The sequence below is a fragment of the Rhizophagus irregularis genome, chromosome 11 (genome assembly GCF_026210795.1).
Source record: "Rhizophagus irregularis chromosome 11, complete sequence".
NCBI classification, from domain to species: Eukaryota; Fungi; Glomeromycota; class Glomeromycetes; order Glomerales; family Glomeraceae; genus Rhizophagus; species Rhizophagus irregularis.
In genome coordinates, this window is record NC_089439.1 from 4,206,808 (window position 1) to 4,227,400 (window position 20,593).

The 20,593-nt window shown below is 26.7% G+C and overlaps 6 protein-coding genes across 6 annotated transcripts; 4 read left to right on the forward strand and 2 right to left on the reverse strand.

Moving 5' to 3' along the window:
• Nucleotides 1-81: 81 nt before the first annotated feature.
• On the reverse strand, nt 82-1,535 carry OCT59_003396 (uncharacterized protein; the record flags this gene model as incomplete). Its single annotated transcript, XM_066145585.1, has 6 exons — nt 82-241; nt 309-492; nt 575-730; nt 804-908; nt 984-1,271; nt 1,328-1,535. The coding sequence occupies 6 exons, from the start codon at nt 1,533-1,535 to the stop codon at nt 82-84; spliced, it is 1,101 nt and encodes a 366-aa protein (XP_065996292.1).
• A 609-nt stretch (nt 1,536-2,144) lies between these two features.
• Nucleotides 2,145-4,446, forward strand: OCT59_003397 (uncharacterized protein; the record flags this gene model as incomplete). Its single annotated transcript, XM_066145586.1, has 5 exons — nt 2,145-2,611; nt 2,994-3,395; nt 3,470-3,879; nt 3,960-4,071; nt 4,170-4,446. 5 exons carry the CDS (start codon nt 2,145-2,147, stop codon nt 4,444-4,446), a joined length of 1,668 nt encoding a protein of 555 aa, XP_065996293.1.
• Nucleotides 4,447-4,989: 543 nt separating this feature from the next.
• On the forward strand, nt 4,990-5,736 carry OCT59_003398 (uncharacterized protein; the record flags this gene model as incomplete). Its single annotated transcript, XM_066145587.1, has 2 exons — nt 4,990-5,332; nt 5,633-5,736. 2 exons carry the CDS (start codon nt 4,990-4,992, stop codon nt 5,734-5,736), a joined length of 447 nt encoding a protein of 148 aa, XP_065996294.1.
• A 5,770-nt stretch (nt 5,737-11,506) lies between these two features.
• On the forward strand, nt 11,507-12,444 carry OCT59_003399 (uncharacterized protein; the record flags this gene model as incomplete). Its single annotated transcript, XM_066145588.1, has 7 exons — nt 11,507-11,523; nt 11,731-11,804; nt 11,875-11,922; nt 11,985-12,053; nt 12,140-12,205; nt 12,276-12,344; nt 12,425-12,444. 7 exons carry the CDS (start codon nt 11,507-11,509, stop codon nt 12,442-12,444), a joined length of 363 nt encoding a protein of 120 aa, XP_065996295.1.
• A 3,014-nt stretch (nt 12,445-15,458) lies between these two features.
• OCT59_003400 (uncharacterized protein) lies at nt 15,459-15,770 on the reverse strand (the record flags this gene model as incomplete). The annotated part of the gene is made up of 1 exon (XM_066145589.1): nt 15,459-15,770. The coding sequence occupies one exon, from the start codon at nt 15,768-15,770 to the stop codon at nt 15,459-15,461; it is 312 nt and encodes a 103-aa protein (XP_065996296.1).
• Nucleotides 15,771-16,422: 652 nt separating this feature from the next.
• OCT59_003401 (uncharacterized protein) lies at nt 16,423-18,648 on the forward strand (the record flags this gene model as incomplete). Its single annotated transcript, XM_025331121.2, has 7 exons — nt 16,423-16,590; nt 16,661-16,921; nt 16,995-17,130; nt 17,201-17,535; nt 17,707-17,926; nt 17,996-18,057; nt 18,143-18,648. 7 exons carry the CDS (start codon nt 16,423-16,425, stop codon nt 18,467-18,469), a joined length of 1,509 nt encoding a protein of 502 aa, XP_025179617.2. The 3' UTR covers nt 18,470-18,648.
• Nucleotides 18,649-20,593: the final 1,945 nt, after the last annotated feature.

Below are 20,593 nucleotides of genomic sequence, written 5' to 3' on the forward strand. Positions count from 1 at the left end.
ATTATTTTTGATGTTTCAATGTTAATTAGTACATGATACATAAAATTAATCTAATACCTCGCAGAAAAACATTAACCAACATTAAATGGCTTTGAAGAAATATATATTCCTCATATATAAATTATTCCCAAAATCATGTTCACCACTATTACATTCATCGTCATGACAACAATGAACAAAATGTACAGTACTACTTGTATCAACTACGCTCATAGAACATATCTGTCGCGTATCTTGAAGCCTGTAAACCGGACATCCTAATTTCATTAAATTAGTAATTTCGAACCTATTGATTGCAATCTAACAACCATACTTCAATATGTGATCTTTTTCTACGATCATTACTTTGTAAATTTTTTGGCAATTCATCAAACCTTAAAACGCGTTGCATGATTATTTTGAGTTCACCATGCATTTCTACTATTGCTAAGATTCTACCAATCTTTGATACTGTTTCTTTATAAACTACAAAATCTCCACAATTGTATATCTCTAAAATTGAATTGTTTAATAATAAATATTATATATTAATAAAAGTTCTCATAGTAATGCATTAAAAAAAATTATGACATACTTCCATTAATTTGAGTAAATGCACATCCAAATCGCGGTGATTCCTTCCATAGTAAGTCTCCATGCCAGAGTTCTATATTTTTTTCAACTATTTTACCTGGACCAAAATACATTTGGCCAAACAGTGATGGATTGTTAAGGGAATGCCAAATGATATCTGTAATAGATAAATAATAGATATCCTTGATTTCTTTAGAGGTTGATGGGGTTTTTTTGTTTGAAATATGAACTTTGCGTGATTTGATCGGGAGTAGAGGCAAAATTTGTTACAACATCTTCACTTTTGAACTTTGGATGGTTAATTATATCCACTAATTCATCATAAGCTCGGGTAGCTATTAGTATAATAATAAAACAAAAATTGATTAATAATGAAAATGATGGAAGAAAATCATTAAATATTTCCTTACATATGTTATGTTTTTGTATCCAACAAAACATCAATGCCTCAGTAACATTTTTGAAATACGGTGCAAACTCTCCATCAGTATGTGGCATCTGTTCACTGTTTAAGGCTTTATCAACAATTTTATCTGATATTTCTTTGCTTTGTACTTCATTATCATCATCATTATCACTACATAATCCGTCTTTAATATTAAAGTTAAATTCTTCATAATCATCAGATAATTCATCTTCACTAAAATACTCATTATTATCAAATAATTCTTCGAAAGATTCCTTGTTAAATGGCTCTTCTTCAAATAATTATTCTTCTTCAAAAAAAATCCATTATTTAACATTTCGGAATTACTTTGGATTTCATTTGACATTTCACAATCATTTGAAATTTTATCGTCAACTTCCTCAATTGGTAATTTATAGTCAACTTTTTCGTTTGACAATATATAACTTTCATTATTTGATAATTCATATAATTCATAGTTGACTTTTTCACCGTAATCCTCTTCATTTGGTAATTCGTAAATAGTCACATCTTCTTTATTATTTAGTTCTATCATAATACTTTAACTTTTAATAAATTGAATATTTAATATATAAACTATAAAACAAATAAACCAATATTCACCATTTATTTTAGTGTCTTTTTTATTGTCCGTAGACTTACTCTGTGGGCGTCTTATATAGTTTTGGCGATAACTATAGGATGTGAACCGGTTGCGAAACATTTTACATAAAAAATAAAAGAAAATTATTTGTATATTTATATTATTTGTTTAAAAGTAATACATAAAAAAAAATCAAAAAAAAAAATTCAGTTCGAAGCTTAATAAAGAGTAAAAAAAAATTCCCATGAACAACAATCGCTTCTTTTACAATTGAATTAATTGAATTTATTTTGATTAAACTATAATAGTTTACTGTCAAAAATAATCAGCTCTTTAACCGAATTTAATAATGATTATCATATACAAAAGAAACTTATATTATCGTTATTATTAGCCAAATTTAGTATGTATTCAACGAAAAGTTTAAGTAGTTTATTATTAGATAACCTTATTAGTAGCTAAATTTAGTAATCAAAAAGTTTAAATTATTGTTATGCTTTATAAGCAATGATTTAATTATAAAATCCTTTTCTTCTTTACTTTTACTAAATAATAATCATAATGAAGCCTTCTAGAAATTCAAAGAAACGTGCACTTGAAAAATTAAGCACTAATACAAATACTAAAAAAACTCATGAAAATCAAGAAATGGCACCTACGGACGACTTTAATGATCCTATAATTAATACTAATGGTTCACAAAATGAAAGTGCGAGTAAAAGAGGTTGCAAAAAGATGGTGAAAAAAACTAAAGCCATGGATAATCACAATAATAACACCAAAAATCAACAGTATAAAACTACTAAAGGAATAAAGCAAATTCATAAAGATCATGAAGAGAGAAATGTTGCTATTCCACAAATACAGACAATTGATGAGCTTTTGAATGATATTAATAGTAGTGCAAATGAAGAAAACAATGATGACGATGAAGATGATAATGATATTACAAATGACAATGATCATCTGATGTCAATTTTAGAAAAAGAAGCTAATAGTCAAAATGACAAAGAAATAGAAACAATAATGTCAGTTATAGATTCAGAAACCAATAACCGTAATAATACATCTTTAAAATTAGGCCACACAAATTCGAATTTTCGGTTCACTTCACCCGGCCGGGTCACTTTTTCAAATTTCAATAAAAAAAAGTTTATATATAAAAAATTTATCATGTGATCAGGACGTAATTTTATTGGCGGGTAAGTTTATCACGCGGCTGAGAACTTCTAGAGCGAAAATAAATTCCTCCCTTTTAAAAGTCAACCAATCAAATGTCACGATTTTATATATAAACTTTTTTTACTAATAAACAATAAACCCCGGGTCCCCGGGTTGATTTTAAATTTCAATGTTACGTGAACCGAAAAATTGAATTTGTGTGGCCTTAAACTCAGTTTTTGAATCAAGAACTGGCAGTCAAAATGACTTTACATCTCCAAGAAAGATTTTTTCAAGACCGAATCCAGCTTTATTGGATATTAATAGTCAAGATGATGGTTATATTTCTCCTTCAAGAACGATTTTAAGACCAAATTCAAGATCTCAATTGAGCGTCAATAGTCAAAATGATGATTATTTTTCTTCAAGACAAACTTCAAGATCTCAGTTGGACGCCAATAGTCAAGATGATTCAAGACCAAATTCAAGATCTCAATTGGGCGTCAATAGTCAAGATAATGATTATCTTTCTTCAAGACAAAATTCAAGATCTCAGTTGGGCGCCAATAGTCGAGATGAATCAAGACCAAATTCAAGATCTCAATTGGGCGTCAATAGTCAAGATAATTCAAGACAAAATTCAAGATCTCGGTTGGACGCCAATATTCAAAATGATGACTATTTTTTTCAAGACTGAATTTAAGATCTCAATTGGGAGATAATAGTCTAGATGATGACTATTTTGTTCTTTCAAGAAGAAGAACCAATGGTCTTGATTATTATGATTATTCAAATAAAGCACTATATCCAAAGCAAATACGACCATCACCTTTAGGGCCAAGATCAAATACGTTGAACATTCTCAATAATACATTCAACAAAAGTGCAAATTATTCCAATATTAATGAGGAAATTCCTTCGCCATTTAATGAAATGACTATTTACCAGCTTTGTTCATGGTTATGTAAAAATCCAAATGTTTTGCAGCTGGCAAATAACATGCATTTATCAATGCAAACTCCAGTTGTAGAAGGGGCACGATTTATCTCTTCTATCTCAGCTGGGTCATCAATTACAACGTCAAATCAAGAGTTTAAGACAAAGGCTTGCCGAGACTTTCTAGAAGAATTAAAGTGTCTATTTTTACGTGTTCGAAATCCGCCAAAAAGTGCCTTTGAAGAATTGATACGACAAGTTCTTAAAAACTCAATTCAGCTAAAGGCATTGAATGGCTTCATACGGCAAATAGGCACTTTGGTGACTTCCGTAATAAATTAGTCAATAGTGTCGAGAATTTAGTTGAAAATTTCAAAGAAAAGAGGACATTGTTAGTATATTTCTTTCTTTCTCTTTCTTTTATTTTTTATTTAATGATGTTTATTAATTATATTTTATTTTTTATTTAATGATGTTAATTAATTATAGGTCTATGACAAGTCCATTACAAAGAGAAGAAATTATCTCTTTTGTGGATGAGACTGTTACGGCTCATGTGTTAAGTCGGTGGTTAAGTGCCACTAATGTGGACGAATTACATACTCTGGGTTCGATGTCTTGTTTGTGTAAATTCATTCAGAATGCATTTGCTGTTAATTATTCAGCAAGAGACACGGCAAAGACAAAGACTTTAGATAAATTGACAAAAGATATTAGAGTACCATCAAGAAATGGTAAAAACTTTGCGAGCAATTTGCACTTGTGATGAAGTTTTGCGTGTACTGTATTTATTTAATTATTTCCATTATTTATTCTTTTATAATAATTAAATAAGCGATTTTTCACATAATACATTATAATGTGACACATTTATTAAGCTTACAAATAATGCAATACTTCATTTATAATAATATTAATTTTTATCGTTCGTCTCAAAAATCTGCACTAAAAAAATTATAAAATTAAACTATTAAATTTATATATAGTTTATTATTTTATACCACATCAAAAACTAATTTTCTCAATTAATGTTAGTATTATTTACTGTTTTGTAAACATGCTTCTAATGTTTCTTAAATATTTCGAAACTTCTTGGTGATAGAATAGCAGCGACATTTTTACAATTCGTGACAATTTCGTATCATAACACGCAGTAACGTGATCAGTGCGATTTTCTGACGAATAGGAATCGAACACGTGACGATTTAGTTCAAAACACCGGGTTTCTGTAAAGTACTCAATAAATAAAGGAAGTAATATCCTTAATATATATGGAATTTCTCAAAATCCAGATACAAAAGAATATATTATGGTTTTCCAATATGCAAAAGGAGGCAATTTTAATCATTGGGTAAATGGAAACTATGAATATTTTAATTGGAGAGATAAATTAACTGCATTGCTTAATATTATTAATGGTCTTAAAGAAATTCATCAAAAAAATATAGTTCATCGTGATTTTCATACAGGAAATATTTTACTTTTAAATTTGACAGATGTTTCTAGTAATTGGATAACAATTTCAGACATGGGATTATGTGGAGAGGTTGGTAATATAGATGAAACTAAAATTTATGGTGTTATGCCTTATGTGGCTCCTGAAGTATTAAGAAGGATGTCTTATACTCAAGAATCAGATATCTATAGTTTTGGTATGATAATGTATTTTGTAGCAACTGGAATACAACCTTTTTATAATCGTGCACATGATCATCTTCTTGCATTAGCTATTTGTAAAGGAGTTAGACCCGAAATAAATGAACCAGAAGCACCAAAATGTTACATTGATTTAATGAAAAAATGTTGGGATTTATACCCAAATAATAGACCAAAGATTTTTGAAATACATGAATTAATTGTATAATTTAATGAGCTATATATGCAGGGTTTTTTCAGCAAAGCAGAAGAATATAGAAAAACAAATCTTTCATTCATTAAAAATTACCAAATAGCTACACATCCACAAGCTATTTACACATCTAAATTACTCAATCCTTTTACAGAAGATCTTCCAGAATACAATGATAATTCTCAATGTTTAGATGAACGTATTTAACAAATTTTGTTTAAAAACAATGTGAAATTATTCACTTAATATATATTTATATAGCTACTATTTTATAGTAATTTGCAATTATTTGTCCAATATTATATTAGATATGTAAGTTTGTTTTATAAAACAAGTAAATAAATAAACATTAAACATAGCAAGAAGCTTTAAATGTTATGATTAGAAGTTTTGAAAATTATTACAATTGAAAGATGAAATTAATTTATTAAATTTACCTTGCATTTTTTGAAGAGTATTGTTAAGCCAGGTCTTTTAGTGTTTATAATAATAAGCAATTTGCAAAGGGTAAGCAAAAGGATTTGATATCAAGAAAACTATGCAAACAAGTCCAATCAGACACGAATAGAGTGCAGTAACAACTTTTGCAAAAACAATCGGACACAAATAAGGATTATACAAAAACCAAATTTGTCTTTTGTTAAAACCAATATGACTTACTTTATTCAATGCAAAATTTTCCTCAAATAAATAATATCTTCTTTTTGTTTAAGTTTCTTCTTATTTTTTACTAGGGTGGCGTTGATGTTCAGTTAGAGTGACCACCACCACCGCCACTACTCATAGTTTATAGAATTAGAAAAAGTTTATCATTATTGGTTTATCGTTATTACTTAATTAATTAATAATAAAACTTGTTACTTTTAAATTTATTGTGCTGTTATCTTCTTTTCTTATAATAGTAATTGCTTCTCTAGTTCTCTTATTATATATTCATTGCCCTTTCAGTGACAGACATATAAATGTTAGTTTTGCAGGCATTATGATTTTTATTTATTTATTCTTTTTGTGTGATGAGATTAGAAAATATTATTTAGCGGCTGTCTATTTATTGCTTTTTTAGACACTTTCTTTTTATTCAGTTAATTATCATTATTTAGTCAATAAAAACGATTGCTTCTTTTTTTTTTATATAAAGAACAATATACAAGAAGAAAAGAAGATCGTGAATGTTTATTTTCTTTTAATATATATAAATAAAGAGAAGAAAGAAGGTCGTGAATGTTTATTTTTTTTTTTTACTTTATCTGTTTTTTGTGTTACATATTAAGTTAAACTGGATTTGACAAAAAGTATTGATTTACATAATTTTTTTTATAAATAGAAAAAGATTTTTTTTTTAAAATCATTTAATTAATTTTTTAATTTATAAAAAAAATGATCTAAATGCTTTTTTTCTGAATTTTTTTAAAAAATAACTAATAATAGTTTTTTTTTAATAAAAAAATTTACTATTAAATAGATATATTAAAATGACCGTGAATGGTTATTCCAACATGCAGAAAAGATCATCGAAATGAAAGATAAAATCATGATCGCTATGAACGTTAAGAAAATTGAAATGGAACAATTGGATAATAATGATAAAATTTGGTTTTGGATACATAATCATGTGTAATTGTAACGGACAAGAATTAAATTGGAAAATTTTTCAAGAAAACGATCTTAAAAAAGCAGTAATTAAGAGTATTATTATAAAATGACATTAATGCTCAATAATTCGGATGAAATAACATTTTCGATACCAAAAATATATTAAATCGGAAATGTTAAGCTTTTTAAGTGAAGATAGTGAACGAAAGCGATTAAATTATAATTACTTTATGGATTAAGATTTATGAAAGACATTATGGATAATAGTAATTTGAATATATCATGGCTGAAAATTGCGAAAAACAACGAAGTTAAATCATCAAATATACCAATACATTCATTTGAAGTTGATTTAATATCTTATACTAATTTTATTTTACGATGGAACAAAAAGACAATTTCAGGAAACTATAGAAATTGGATGAAAAGTTATAATAACATAAGACATAAAATTGAAATGTTGTTAAGCTTCCATCTAGAAGTAAGATAATATTTTATTTGAAAGTATTATAATATTTTGATTGGCCGAAAACTTTAAAATTTATTAAAAGTTACTTCAAGCAGCAGATTCGTTACGAATGTCCTGGATAACGAATTAAGAGCATATAAATTCAAATGTTTACTTAGAGAATTACCGACTTATGAAATTTTATATAATAGAAATATTAACAGAAGCTTGTATCTGATACTATGATAAAGTAACCAATTATCATACCAAAGAGTCATGGGATCATATATGGGAATGTAGTGATAAGAATTTTAATGAAGAAAAAGTCATCTCATGAGCTCACAAATAAATATAAAAATGATAACTTTACCATCAAGCTCTTAATATAATAATTCTGGTAGAATATTTTCAATTAATGATGAAGTTCTAATGAAAGACAACGGAGAGACATAAGGAATTACGTGAACTTACAAGAGGTATCTATAACAATGAACTAAATAAAATAGGTTATACAAAAGAAGAGAAAATAATGGTACAGGAATTATGGGAAACTCAATATATTAACGTCAGAAATCATATTTGGTTACCAAGATATAAACGAGGTGTAGAAATAGAGAAAGAGGAATTAAAACAATATATATACAGTATTTATATATAAATTTCAAGGAAAAAAAATTATACAATAGGAAAATAACTGACGAAGAAAATTATTAATGACAAAGGAGGATGCATCAACCATTAAAAAAACGTAAAACACAAAAAGTTAGAAAAAATCATTAGTAATAGTATTTTGATCAATAATAGTAGTAATAATACTGATATTAGTAATAGATATATAATTTTATGCTTTTAAAATAGTTAAACATTTCTTTTGAAAAAGGATAATAATAGTTTAACTAATGTATTATTATGATTGTATAAATTAAATTTATTCAATAAAGAAAAATACTTTACTATTAAAAAAAAAATAAAAATTTGTTTTTTATATTTTTATAGGGATGATGTTAAAATGCTCAAATCGAGCAATTTGAACAGAGTTTAAGCTAAAACCCGATCAAACACGCTTCAAATTGGTTTGTGGCTTCAAACTTTGTTGTAATAAAAAAAAATTATATTAATTATTAAATAATATACAATGGAAATATTCACAAATTAAAATTAGACTAGCTCGAGCAAAGCATGCTTACTAATACATTCTTAAAAACAGTTAAACAAACTAGTTCATGCTAAACCGGTTTTTGAGTTTGACTGGATTTGGAACAAACCGAACTGCTTGGGCAAAATAACATCACTAGATTTTAGTTATTAATCATTAAAAAAAAATATTACTTTTTATGAAAAAAAAAAGAACGTCATGAATTTTTATTATGTAAGTGTAAAGTTTTCAATATATATTGAACTGTTGTCAGTAAAAGTATTATAAATTATAAAACTCAAGAAAGGTTTAAGCCATATTTAGATGTCAAGCCAAACCGTAAACTGAAATCAGAAATTCGAGCAAAGGTTCGTCTGTATTCTCTCAAAGACTACATATTTTTACAAGTGATTGGTTAATCTATAAATCATTTTCATTGAGTGAGTTAAAAGGCACATTTTGTGAGTTACTTACGAGTTGAAAGTGGGTGAAAAATTTTTAATTTACGATCATGTGATAAAATTTTGGGATTTTTGATGCCACATAACAACTAAATCTTACGTTTGATTTACGATCACGCACGCCTTTATTCATCTGAAAAATTTAAAGAGCGTAATTCCAATAAATAAGCTGATTTGGTGAAAATAAAAAGGTTAAGTTAAAATGAATTAAATAATCAAATACTAAATAGAAAAAATAGAAGAATTTTTAGTTTTAAATTATGTAAAAAGACAGTATATTGTTGATTAAGCTTCAATAAATTATTATAAATTTGAGATTTTTATAATCTAAGAACATATCAGCTGACTAATTAAAATAAATACGTATAACGAATTTTTGTGATCACATAGAAATACAGTATGTAATATGTAGTAGATCAGTAGAATGTAAGGTATATCAATAGCCATACATATAGGTATATACCTGTGTATAAATTTTATTATATTTACATATAACACATAAATCGTTTGTAAATATTAAATTTTATTTTATTTCTATCGTAGTACTATGAAAAAAAAATTATATTTTAAATTATCAAAAAATAATTAATGATTCAATAATAAAATAATCGAAATTCATAAAAAAAAAATCTAAATGATTTTCACTGCAACAGGCGGTACGCCACATATGTACTGTAACAGCTAACTTTCAAGGGGTAATCTTACCACACCACCTGTCACAATATAAATAGTACTTTAAACGTGGTACTACAGGTGATATGTAATGCGATGACAAATAGAGATCAGGCTAGTAAAAAAAAAAGTGTTTCGAAGAAACATAATAAAAAATGTAAACAGGACATCACGAGACGAAGTGATAAAAACATCACAGCAGGGTGGTGTGGTAAGACTTACCCATTCAAGTTACACGATTAACCTGATACGGTTATCTGGATTTTTTTTTTTGTTTAAATATCCGCTTCTAAAGAAATTTGAAGCATTTATAATATATTTATCATGTCTAGAAATAGAAAAGTTTATGATGCAATTAATAGAGCGTATTTGGTTGTAACTTATAGTAAATATGGTGATGATGATATATTCAGTAAATATGAATTTAAAAAACATATAATTAAACGTGATAACTCGCTTACAGAAGACGAAAAAACAGAAGCAATAAAAATATTAACTAGAAGCTATGATGAAAATAAGATTCTTACTAATGAAGGAATAAAAAGATTTTGTGAAGGGTGTAGCCAAAAATGTTTGGCTACATCATATTGTGAACATTGTGTTCGAAATTATTTAGAAGCAAAATTTTCAAATTGGACATCAGGAAATAATAATATTGATAATATAATAAAAGAATGTCAAAGGAAAACACAAGTACCTAGTAAAATAACAGAATGGATTCCATATGATAAATTAAAAGATATCGATTATTTAACGAGAGGTGGATTTTCAGAAATTTTTACAGCAATATGGGTTGATGGACGTTTTATTGAATGGGATTCTGAAAAACAACAATTAAAAAGATCTGGACAACATAAAGTAGTACTAAAAAAATTAGAAAATTTTAAAAGTGCAAATCAAAGATGGTTTGAAGAGGTTTGTAATCTAAATTATTTAAAAAGTTAGTAATATTCTTAAAATTTTAATTGTACTTTCTTTTATAGGCCAAATTACATTTAACTATGAGCAATAAATGGAATATGTTTGTTCAATGTTTTGGTTTAACACAAGATCCATCAGATGGAAATTATATGCTTGTAATAAATAAAATGGATATAGATTTAAGAGAATATTTACGACAATATCATATTCGACTTACATGAAAAAAAAAAGTTGAAATTGTTTTCTATATAATTTCAGCACTCCACAAAATTCATAATTCATAGAGATTTACATTCCGGAAATATATTATATACAACTCGATTTTCTATTTGTGATCTTGGATTTAGCGGACCCGCAGATAAACCATTAGGAAGTATATATGGAAATCTTCCTTATATAGCACCTGAGGTTATTGGTGGAAAACAAACTACAAAAGCATCTGACATTTATAGTGTTGCAATGCTAATGTGGGAAATTTTATCTGGAAGACCACCATTTGTTGAACGTGAACATAATTATTATCTTGCAAAGGATATTATTAATGGTATAAGACCAAAAATTGTACCAGGAACTCCTTTAGAATATGAAGACTTAATGAAGCAATGTTGGGATGCTAATCCATCAAAAAGACCTGTCAAATATGTGCTTTGGGATAAAATATATAAAATTAATGCATCTTATCAAAATAAATTTGATAAAATGGATGAATCATTAATACAACCAGCAATAAACGAAATCTAAAAAATTATGTTAGTACAAGTAAAGTTCATCAATTTGAAAATCTTCCTGAACCAAGAAATGCAACAGCAGGTATTATTTTTAGCTTGAAATCATTTTATTAAATATTTTAAAAAAAAGTACCAATACTATGCCATATAATTAATGATATCTTATTTTTTTTAAATTAAAAAAAAAAAATAGAAGAATTAGAAGGTATGAAATATTCATAAATTTTCTTATAATTTATTAAGGTGGTTGATTATTTCTTCTTATAAATTTATAGCATTTCATAGTAAACCATATGATTTTGATATTCCTAATAACAGTAAGTATTTATTTAGATTCGTCTTTTTTAAGTTGCATTAACTAATGATTTAATTGATTTGTTGCTTTAGTTGAAGATTTTGGTAAATCAGTTAATCAAAAGGATAATGTTACTAAAAGTAATTTTATATTTCATTTTTCAATAAAATAACCATATTAATAATAATTTATTGTTTGGTAGCTTTAGATAATAGTAAAAAAGACCCATCCAAAGTATTTAATAAACTGCAAATAAGTTCAAAAATTGATAGTAAGTAAAACTAATTATAGTATATTTAATTTTCTATTTTAAATTTTTTATTAATATTATTAAATAAATCATTTATATTCTTTAAGATGTTCGAAATGATTATTTTAGAGAAGAAATAATACAACGTCAAAAAAAGAATGTTCATATAAATGGTATGCAAAAATGATTATTTAAATATATATAATATACTTAGTATTTTTTATTAATTCCATTTTATACTAGATGATGATGAAATGCATAATAATTCCAATTTTCATTCAGAAGAACAAAATGAATTGGAACTACCTGACGGTAAAAATTTTTTTAAAATGCTTGAATTTTATTTTTAAATTTAGTATTATAATCTTTTTTTTGTTTTTTTTTCAATACAGATATTGACAAAGAACAATAAATTATAATAACAGTATATCTAGAAATTTTTTTCTCATTGCTTGATATGAAATTATTTAAACACTAAGGATAGAGTATAGTAGATTTCTTTCAAAATTCTTAGTTTGTAATTTAAATAGTTATTTTTATACCATATCTTATCAATAAATTATTATATAACTGAAATTTATTAGATTACATGTCATGATTTAAAATTATAAAATGTAAGGTTTCAAAATTTGTGAGGATTAAATAATATTACATTGATTATCAAAGCATTACGTTTATTAAATATGATGGTATTTGTACATTTAGTACCTTAAATGATTAAATGCTTTTTTTAACTTAGTAATTATCTTTGATTCTGGCCATAATTAATGGCTTCAGTTGGAAATTTAAATGACTTTGGCCAATTATTTGATGAGGGTTTATTTATTATTTTTAGGAATATGAATAAACTGAATATGAGCTTGCATAACGATTTTTTAATATAAGCTTCGATTATGTATATTTATATTGTCAGCCTTTTGATCAAAGCTTTTCATTTTTTTATGATAATAATTAAAAAAATAATAAAGAAAATGAACATACGTAAAAATGATATACCGATTTAAGTTTAATAGTTTAATTTAATACATATCAAATTTAAAGCTGCATTAAGCTAAACTTAAGCTTATGTTTTTAATTGGATGTGTCTCCTAATAAGCTAGAGCTTTTTCATTAGATATTCGCTAGCAGCCAATATATTAGCTGGACATATTCGAATAAATTAACATCCCTAATATGAATAATTACGATATTAATATACTTCGATAATTATAATTGATTTATTCGTGAAGAAATCTCTTAATAAACTGCAAATTACTAATAAAAGTATCAAAGAATTAATTTTAGAAATAAAATTTTCCGAAAAACAGTATTAAAACTTTCATTAAATTTATTTTACGTTTGAATTTATTTATAAAATTATAAAAAAAGTCAATACTACAGTAGAATCATCAATATTATATAAAGCTTGCTTCAACAAATAGTACTAATACTTTCACACATTTTGATAATATATGAATTTTCCTGCAGAGAAAATAAATTAAATAGTAAATACATTCATTTACTTAAACAATGATCATGTAACACAATTGCAATAAGGAGTATGAACAAATAAATAAAATTATATAAATCCTCAATTTTATAGTCGGCCAATATGATCATATTTTTAGACAGAATTTTCAAGTTTTCAATACGAAGCAAAAGATTAAAAAAAATTTTTAAATATAATACCATTAAACAAAAATAAATTCTTGATTAAAAAAACTTTTCTCTTCAAATTTCTTTACCATGCTTTAATAATTTAACAATAAACTTTACAAATAAATAAAAAATTCATTATCGCAAATACAAGACCTCTACCAGCAATTCAATACCATCAGCCAACATTTAGGAGGTTTTATATATTCATAAACATGATTTAATGTAATTTCTTGATTTTGTATCTGCGATAATGAAGGTTTAAATAATCCATGATATTTTACAATATTCCCATATTTTTGTATCCATTTAAGATCTGGACTCTATACAAAAGAAATTAAAAGAGGAAAATATGTAAGTCAATTAAAATTAAGAATTATGACTATTGTAAATAATAATCATTGACCTCTTCTAACAAAAATGTTCCAAAAGGTTCCCGTAAAATGGATTTTCAGATGATGGACCAGGAATTTTTCTCAAAGGAGTAATATAAATTGGCCAAATACAGTATATAACCAACACTATAATTCCTAACGCGAAAAGCTAATTATAGAAGATAAATCAAGCATTTTTTATGACAATTTGGTAGTGAATTTCAGATTTATTGAAATAAATAACGATAAGAAGTCGGAGACATTTATCACGAGATACTGATTAATCATTTCGGTAGTTATGATGCCGTTTATATTTTAAAATTGCGTATCGTTTTTTTTTAAAAAAAAAAAATCAATAACGCATTTTATTACAAATATACTAATTTTAATATATTTTTTTCATTAAATTGTGTATCGTACAATTAATTACACGCCGACAGTTAGTGTTCCAATCCGTCAATCCCCATCCTTATCCGCCGTCGTTGGATATGGATCACGGATATCCGAAAATGACGGATGACGGATGACGGATTATCCGCAGATTGTAACACTACCGACAGTTTTAATTTTTGACGTTAATGGACAAAAATGATCGACTCTAAAATTTATTTTTCAACACGTTACCTGCAACTCATTTTTTTACAAAAAATTTTGTTTGTTTCTATCAAATTTCAAAATATGTATACAGATCAATTCAATTATATTAAATTGTAATTTCAAATTTCAGGTAAAATTGCCTGCGATTTTAACGAAAGTTCAGCTCTCATTTAACTTTTTAAAAAATAAAGCTATTATAACAAAAGCTTTAAACGACATATTATATGATGGTGATCGTTATTTTTTGATTATATATTTGAAAATCAAAATTAATCATTAGATAAAAAAGTTAGCATTTTTAATAACAGCAATCTTAAAAATTTTCGCAATTAATTTTGACATTTCATCAGGATTTAATTGTAGCTATATAGTATCATAATACAATATTTAGAATTAGTCATGACGAACAACATTTGTTATTTGAACTTTTGAGTTGAGATTTAAAGGTAGGATTTTGACCTTACATAGGACCCTAAAAAATGAATAATTTTCGAAAATTTAATAAAAAAAAAGAGCAAACTAAGTAAGCTGATTTTAAAATATAAAAAAAAATTTTATTAATTGTCATTTTCTTTTTGAGTATCTACTATCCTTGTTCTAATAATCCCGAATACTGGGTAATTTAAAAATACCAGCATATATCACTATTCGCTACAAAATTCTAAATTCCTTTATTGTTATTAAATCTTCCTACTTACGTTTCTCTCCTCCATTCTTTATGCAAGCATATGTATTGGTAGTTTTAACAATCGTTTTTATTTGTTCTAAAGAAAAAAAGAGACTAAAAATGGAATAGTGTGTTGGTAAATTAAATTGATATTCACGGGATAAATTTATCACAACTGAAATTCATGTAAAGGTTTAGAGTGTTGTAGAATATTAAAAGAAATTGGAGCCGGAAATTGTGTAATCTCTTCATCCTTATTGCCATGGTCTGTTCCTCTACACTACCGCTGCCGCTATCACTGCTTCTGCATCTACCTCTAATATTTTCTTCTTCAATTTCTTCAATTTTTTCAATTTCTTTAATATTATTATCATTTATATTGTCCCGTTCATTATCAATATCAAGTTGGGAAATATTTCTTGAAAATTCAACAATAAATTCATGTTTCTCTTCATTAGTTTCCATAATAAAAATAAAATAATAAATAAAACAAAATTTCGGGGTTTTTAAATTCCGAAATGTTTAATGATTAGCCACCAGCCACATACATTTGATGATCATGTTGATCATTACACCTACAAAATTATATGACATCATACTGTATAAACGGATTTCTGTATGGCTGCATTAAGATCAGTTATTAATTGTTCGCGTGCGGTCCCTAAAAAATACTTTTTAATGGAGATTTCCACCAAGAAATTAGCGGAGTTTATCCGCTGAGGCCGTTAATTTTAAAAAGCTTTTTTTTAAAAAAAAAAAAATTTTGCAGACCATTTAAGGGATACGTTTATTTACGTAAAATACTTTTAGATATTTTTGTGTAACACTAATAGTCATTCAAATAATAGTTACTTTACACTTGATTGGCACGTTCTATGGGTATTTCTGACTACCGATGTGCTGATCTTGGCTTTTTGGAGTTCCCGAAAATTCCGAAATCGGGCAATCATATAAATTGCCATCGGTCGATTAACAAATTGTCTTCTTTTAAAATGGCGCTATTATCTACCGAAACCCGAAACTGAATTAATCGTATATATCTTGCGATAATTTTCTCTTCACGACTTTTGAAAATTTATTCACTCAATTTGTTTTAATAAATTTGCAACAAAACAAAATGCTTGATCTGATTTCTTTAGTTGGTTTTTTTATATTAGGAATTATAGGGTGGGCCACTTATAAAATATATATTTGGCCAGTTTATATTACACCTTTGAGAAAAATTCCCGGACCACCATCTGAAAGTCTATTTTATGGAAATTTTAAAACAATTATGACAGAAGAGGTTAATAATATTATTATTAAATCGGTAATCATGATTCTTTTTTTACAATTTTCTTTCTTTTTATATATAGCGTACATGCCTTAAATGGGTACAAAAATACGGGAATATTATAAAACACCATGAAATATTAAATCAGCCAGCCCTTCTTATCTTGGATACGAAAATAATTCAAGATATTTTATTAAATCATGTTTATGATTTTATTAGACCACCTTATATGTTGGCTGATGCTATTGCAATAGCTGGTAGAGGTCTTGTATTTGCAGAAGGTGAAAATCATAAGAGACAAAGAAAAATGATGAATCCGGCTTTCATTCATAATAACATCAAAGTAATTATAATTCATTGTAGGTAAATTAATATAAAGTTAATTAAATTAAATTAATATGTTCATTCAATTTTAGGAAATGGTTCCAACGTTTATTCGAGTAGCTTTTACTTTAAAAAGTTTAATCGAAGATAAAGTGAACTTAGGAGAATCTGAAATTAATCTTACTTCTTATCTCTCAAAAGCTACGTTAGACGTGATTGGCTTAGTCGGTGAGAAGATAATAGCTTTTTTTCAAAGTTGATGTTTTCACATTATTAATAAGAAATTTTTTTTCTTTAGGATTTAATTACGATTTTAATTCATTAACGTCTTCAAATGAATTAGCAGAAGCTTATGAATCTCTCACGAATGCTCCAAATTCTGCTCTACGCATTGGCATTAATTATTTTTCAAGTTTTATTCCATCTATAAGAGAAATTCCAATCGATATAAATAAGCAATTTAAAAATGGTTGTGCAGTTATTGACCGCGTATCAAAGAAATTGGTTGAAGAAAAATATAAAGCGGCAGAAAGTGGTGAATTGAAAGGAAAAGATCTCTTATCTCTTTTAATTAACATCAATAAGACATTACCTATTGAAGAGAAAATGACTGACAACGAGTTAAAATATCAGGTAAAATAAGAGAAGAATTTGTAATTTGTCGTCATAGTGCCATGGATCTAATAATATAATGTGACAAATCTTATATATCAGCGTTATGGCTCCCACATAATAATTTTTTCTTGTTAATATTATTGCTTATTCATTGTATTTATTATCCTAATCAATTTTTTTGAATATTAGATTATGACATTTTTATTAGCAGGACATGAAACTACAAGTATAACAATTAGTTGGGCTTTATATTACCTTTCAAAATATCCACATATGCAAGACTTATTGCGTGAAGAAGTAGTTAAAGCTTTTCCCGATAAATCAAAATTCAATCCCACATTTGATGAAATTAATTCTTTGGAATATTTAAATTGCGTAGTTAAAGAAACTTTAAGATTAAATCCTCCAGGTATACATTTAAATTTTTATTTCTTTCTTTTATATATATCATCTTATTAACCATGTAATTCTACTAAAGTTCTTGTTACTAGTCGACTTAGTACTAAAGATGAAGTTTTTGGAGGATACCACGTTCCAAAAGTATATTTACCGTTTTATATTTTTTTTGTCAAAAATTTAAAATTATTATTAATTTGATCTTTTTTTTTATTATTTTAAAAAATAGAATACTGTAATTATGATTCCATTTTCAATACTTCATCGACTGCCTGAAATTTGGGGCCCAACAGCTGCTGAATTTGATCCAAAAAGATGGTTGGATCCTTCCTTAATTAAGAACGTAACCAATTTTAACTATTTGCCTTTCCTTGCTGGTACAAGAGCTTGTATAGGCAATAAAGTAGCCTTGACTGAATTTAAAATATTATTGAGTATGTTAATTAGGAATTTTGTTTTTAAACCAATTGAAGGATTTAACATTAAAAGAAGATTTATTCCTTTGGATAAACCTGATCCATACCTTGGATTATCTGTTTCTAAAGTTGAAAATTAACAAAGTTATCATATTTATAATTATAGTTTATAATTTATAATTTATAATTTATATATTGTTTGATTCTTCATCTGCTTTTATTTTTTTGTTGTTTCAGAGTTTTATATTAGTTAGTTTGACATTTAGAATGTCATAAGTTATTTATTTTATAATAAATATAATAACTATCATATAATCATAACTATAATTTTGTTTCACTGTCTTTCACATCATGGATATGTTTTACTCATCATTGTTGGTAAAATCATCCAATAGATGTTGAATATCAATATTAGTTGCTTCTTTTGAACTACAATCCCAGATTACATGTAGTGCAGTGGGACCGAGGTCAGCTATTTCTTGATCCAGTGATCATACTTTACAGAAACTTCAAGATCGTAGCGATGGCTTAATTGCGTTATAAATACATAGTGACCACATTATGTCCAGTAAATATTTTTTGTATAAATTTATACCAAACGGGTTCATTGGCTCAAAATTAGCTCAAATTTATGCAAAAAATAATCCAAATTTAAGCCAACCTAGAGCCAATTATATATGGATGAGCCCATTTGGTACAAATTCATACAAAAACTATTTACTGGGATGTAATCGTAAAGAAATTACATATATGCAGTTAGTACTGCGCATTAAGCCATCGTTACGATCTTGAAGTTTCTGTAAAGTAGAAAGATGTCCAATATTCCATCTTTTTCCGTTAAAGGCTCATGTTTGCGGAATTAATAACTTTATATCACGGAATTTATCAAATCACTTACATTTTCCGTGAATGATCGTAAAAGGCTCATTTTACGGGGTCTTTACAGAAATAACGGATAAAATTTTTATAGGGATGAATACAGCTTGTTAGAATCGTCTCGCCCAAACAAATCAAAAATCGAATGGTGGTGGTTTTATCATTCTATGATCAGTTGGTGCTAAGTACGCCAAAATCCAGTTGCTAGCCATGTATAGAATGATAATGAAAGATTTAATTTTTATATAATTGATCTTTTAAAGTCTACTGTAAAAGACTGACTGTCTTAGCTGATCTTCAAAAAGAATATTTAAGGCCATAAGAGTTTGTAGCCTTTTTGGTCTGATATTTTCAGTCTTAAGAAAGAACAGGTTAACACCTTTAGTAGTGATTAAACCAATCTTGAGAAATCAAAGAAAATTTGAGAACAATCCTAAATTTTCATTTCTAAGATTTCGGAAAACCCAGAATTTTCCTGGATAACTAGTACGTAGAGAAATGTCGATTATTAGCGATTACCAGAGGAAATCTTGGGAAATTTTCAGTGAAAATATTGTAGTGTTACACAAAGTTTTAAAATTTATTTATAATGAAACTACCCTAAAAATTGATGAAATAACCAAAATTTTTTCCAGAAATTGCCCATTTTCTATATAATAGTACAATAGGACCCCGAGTTATACATAAAAGGTAGGGTAAGGGTTTGCGTAGAATTGACCAAAATAATCATGTAGATCTTTCCTTTTATAGATAATTCCGGCCGGAATTTGTTTCCTTTTTTAGACGCTGACTGGCATTATCATAATTCCGGCCCTGAAAAAATGCATAAAGCTACTAATAAATTTTTTTGCACCTACTCTATACTGTATATATAGCCCGGGGTCCTAGTACAATAAAATTAACGGTAATCGCAAATTTTGGAAATCGATTATTTTAGGGGTTGTTGTGTAGGGATCGCACTAATTTGAAAAAGGCGATAAAAATATATATAGTTATATAGTTCCTTTTAAAAAATAATACGTAAAATCACTCCACACTTTTTAGGCCATTCATGCCCAGCTATATAGTAATTAATATATAAATAAAAGCCTTTATTTTAATAATTAGATAAATCGACAGACATAATTCTAGTAATTCACAATTATCATAATAATTTACTAATAAAATTTATAAATAAATAAAGAATTCATTTAAAAAAGATTCTTAACAGGACCCCGAAAAATACTATGCGTAGATTAGGCCAAAATAATCATGTGATCATTCCATTTTCGATAATGTTGGCCAGAATTTTATTTTCTGTTTTAGTAACTGACTGACACAATCATAATTCCGACCCTGAAAAAATGCCAATTGTAAACTTTTTTGGCCGAACCTTACCAATTTTAATA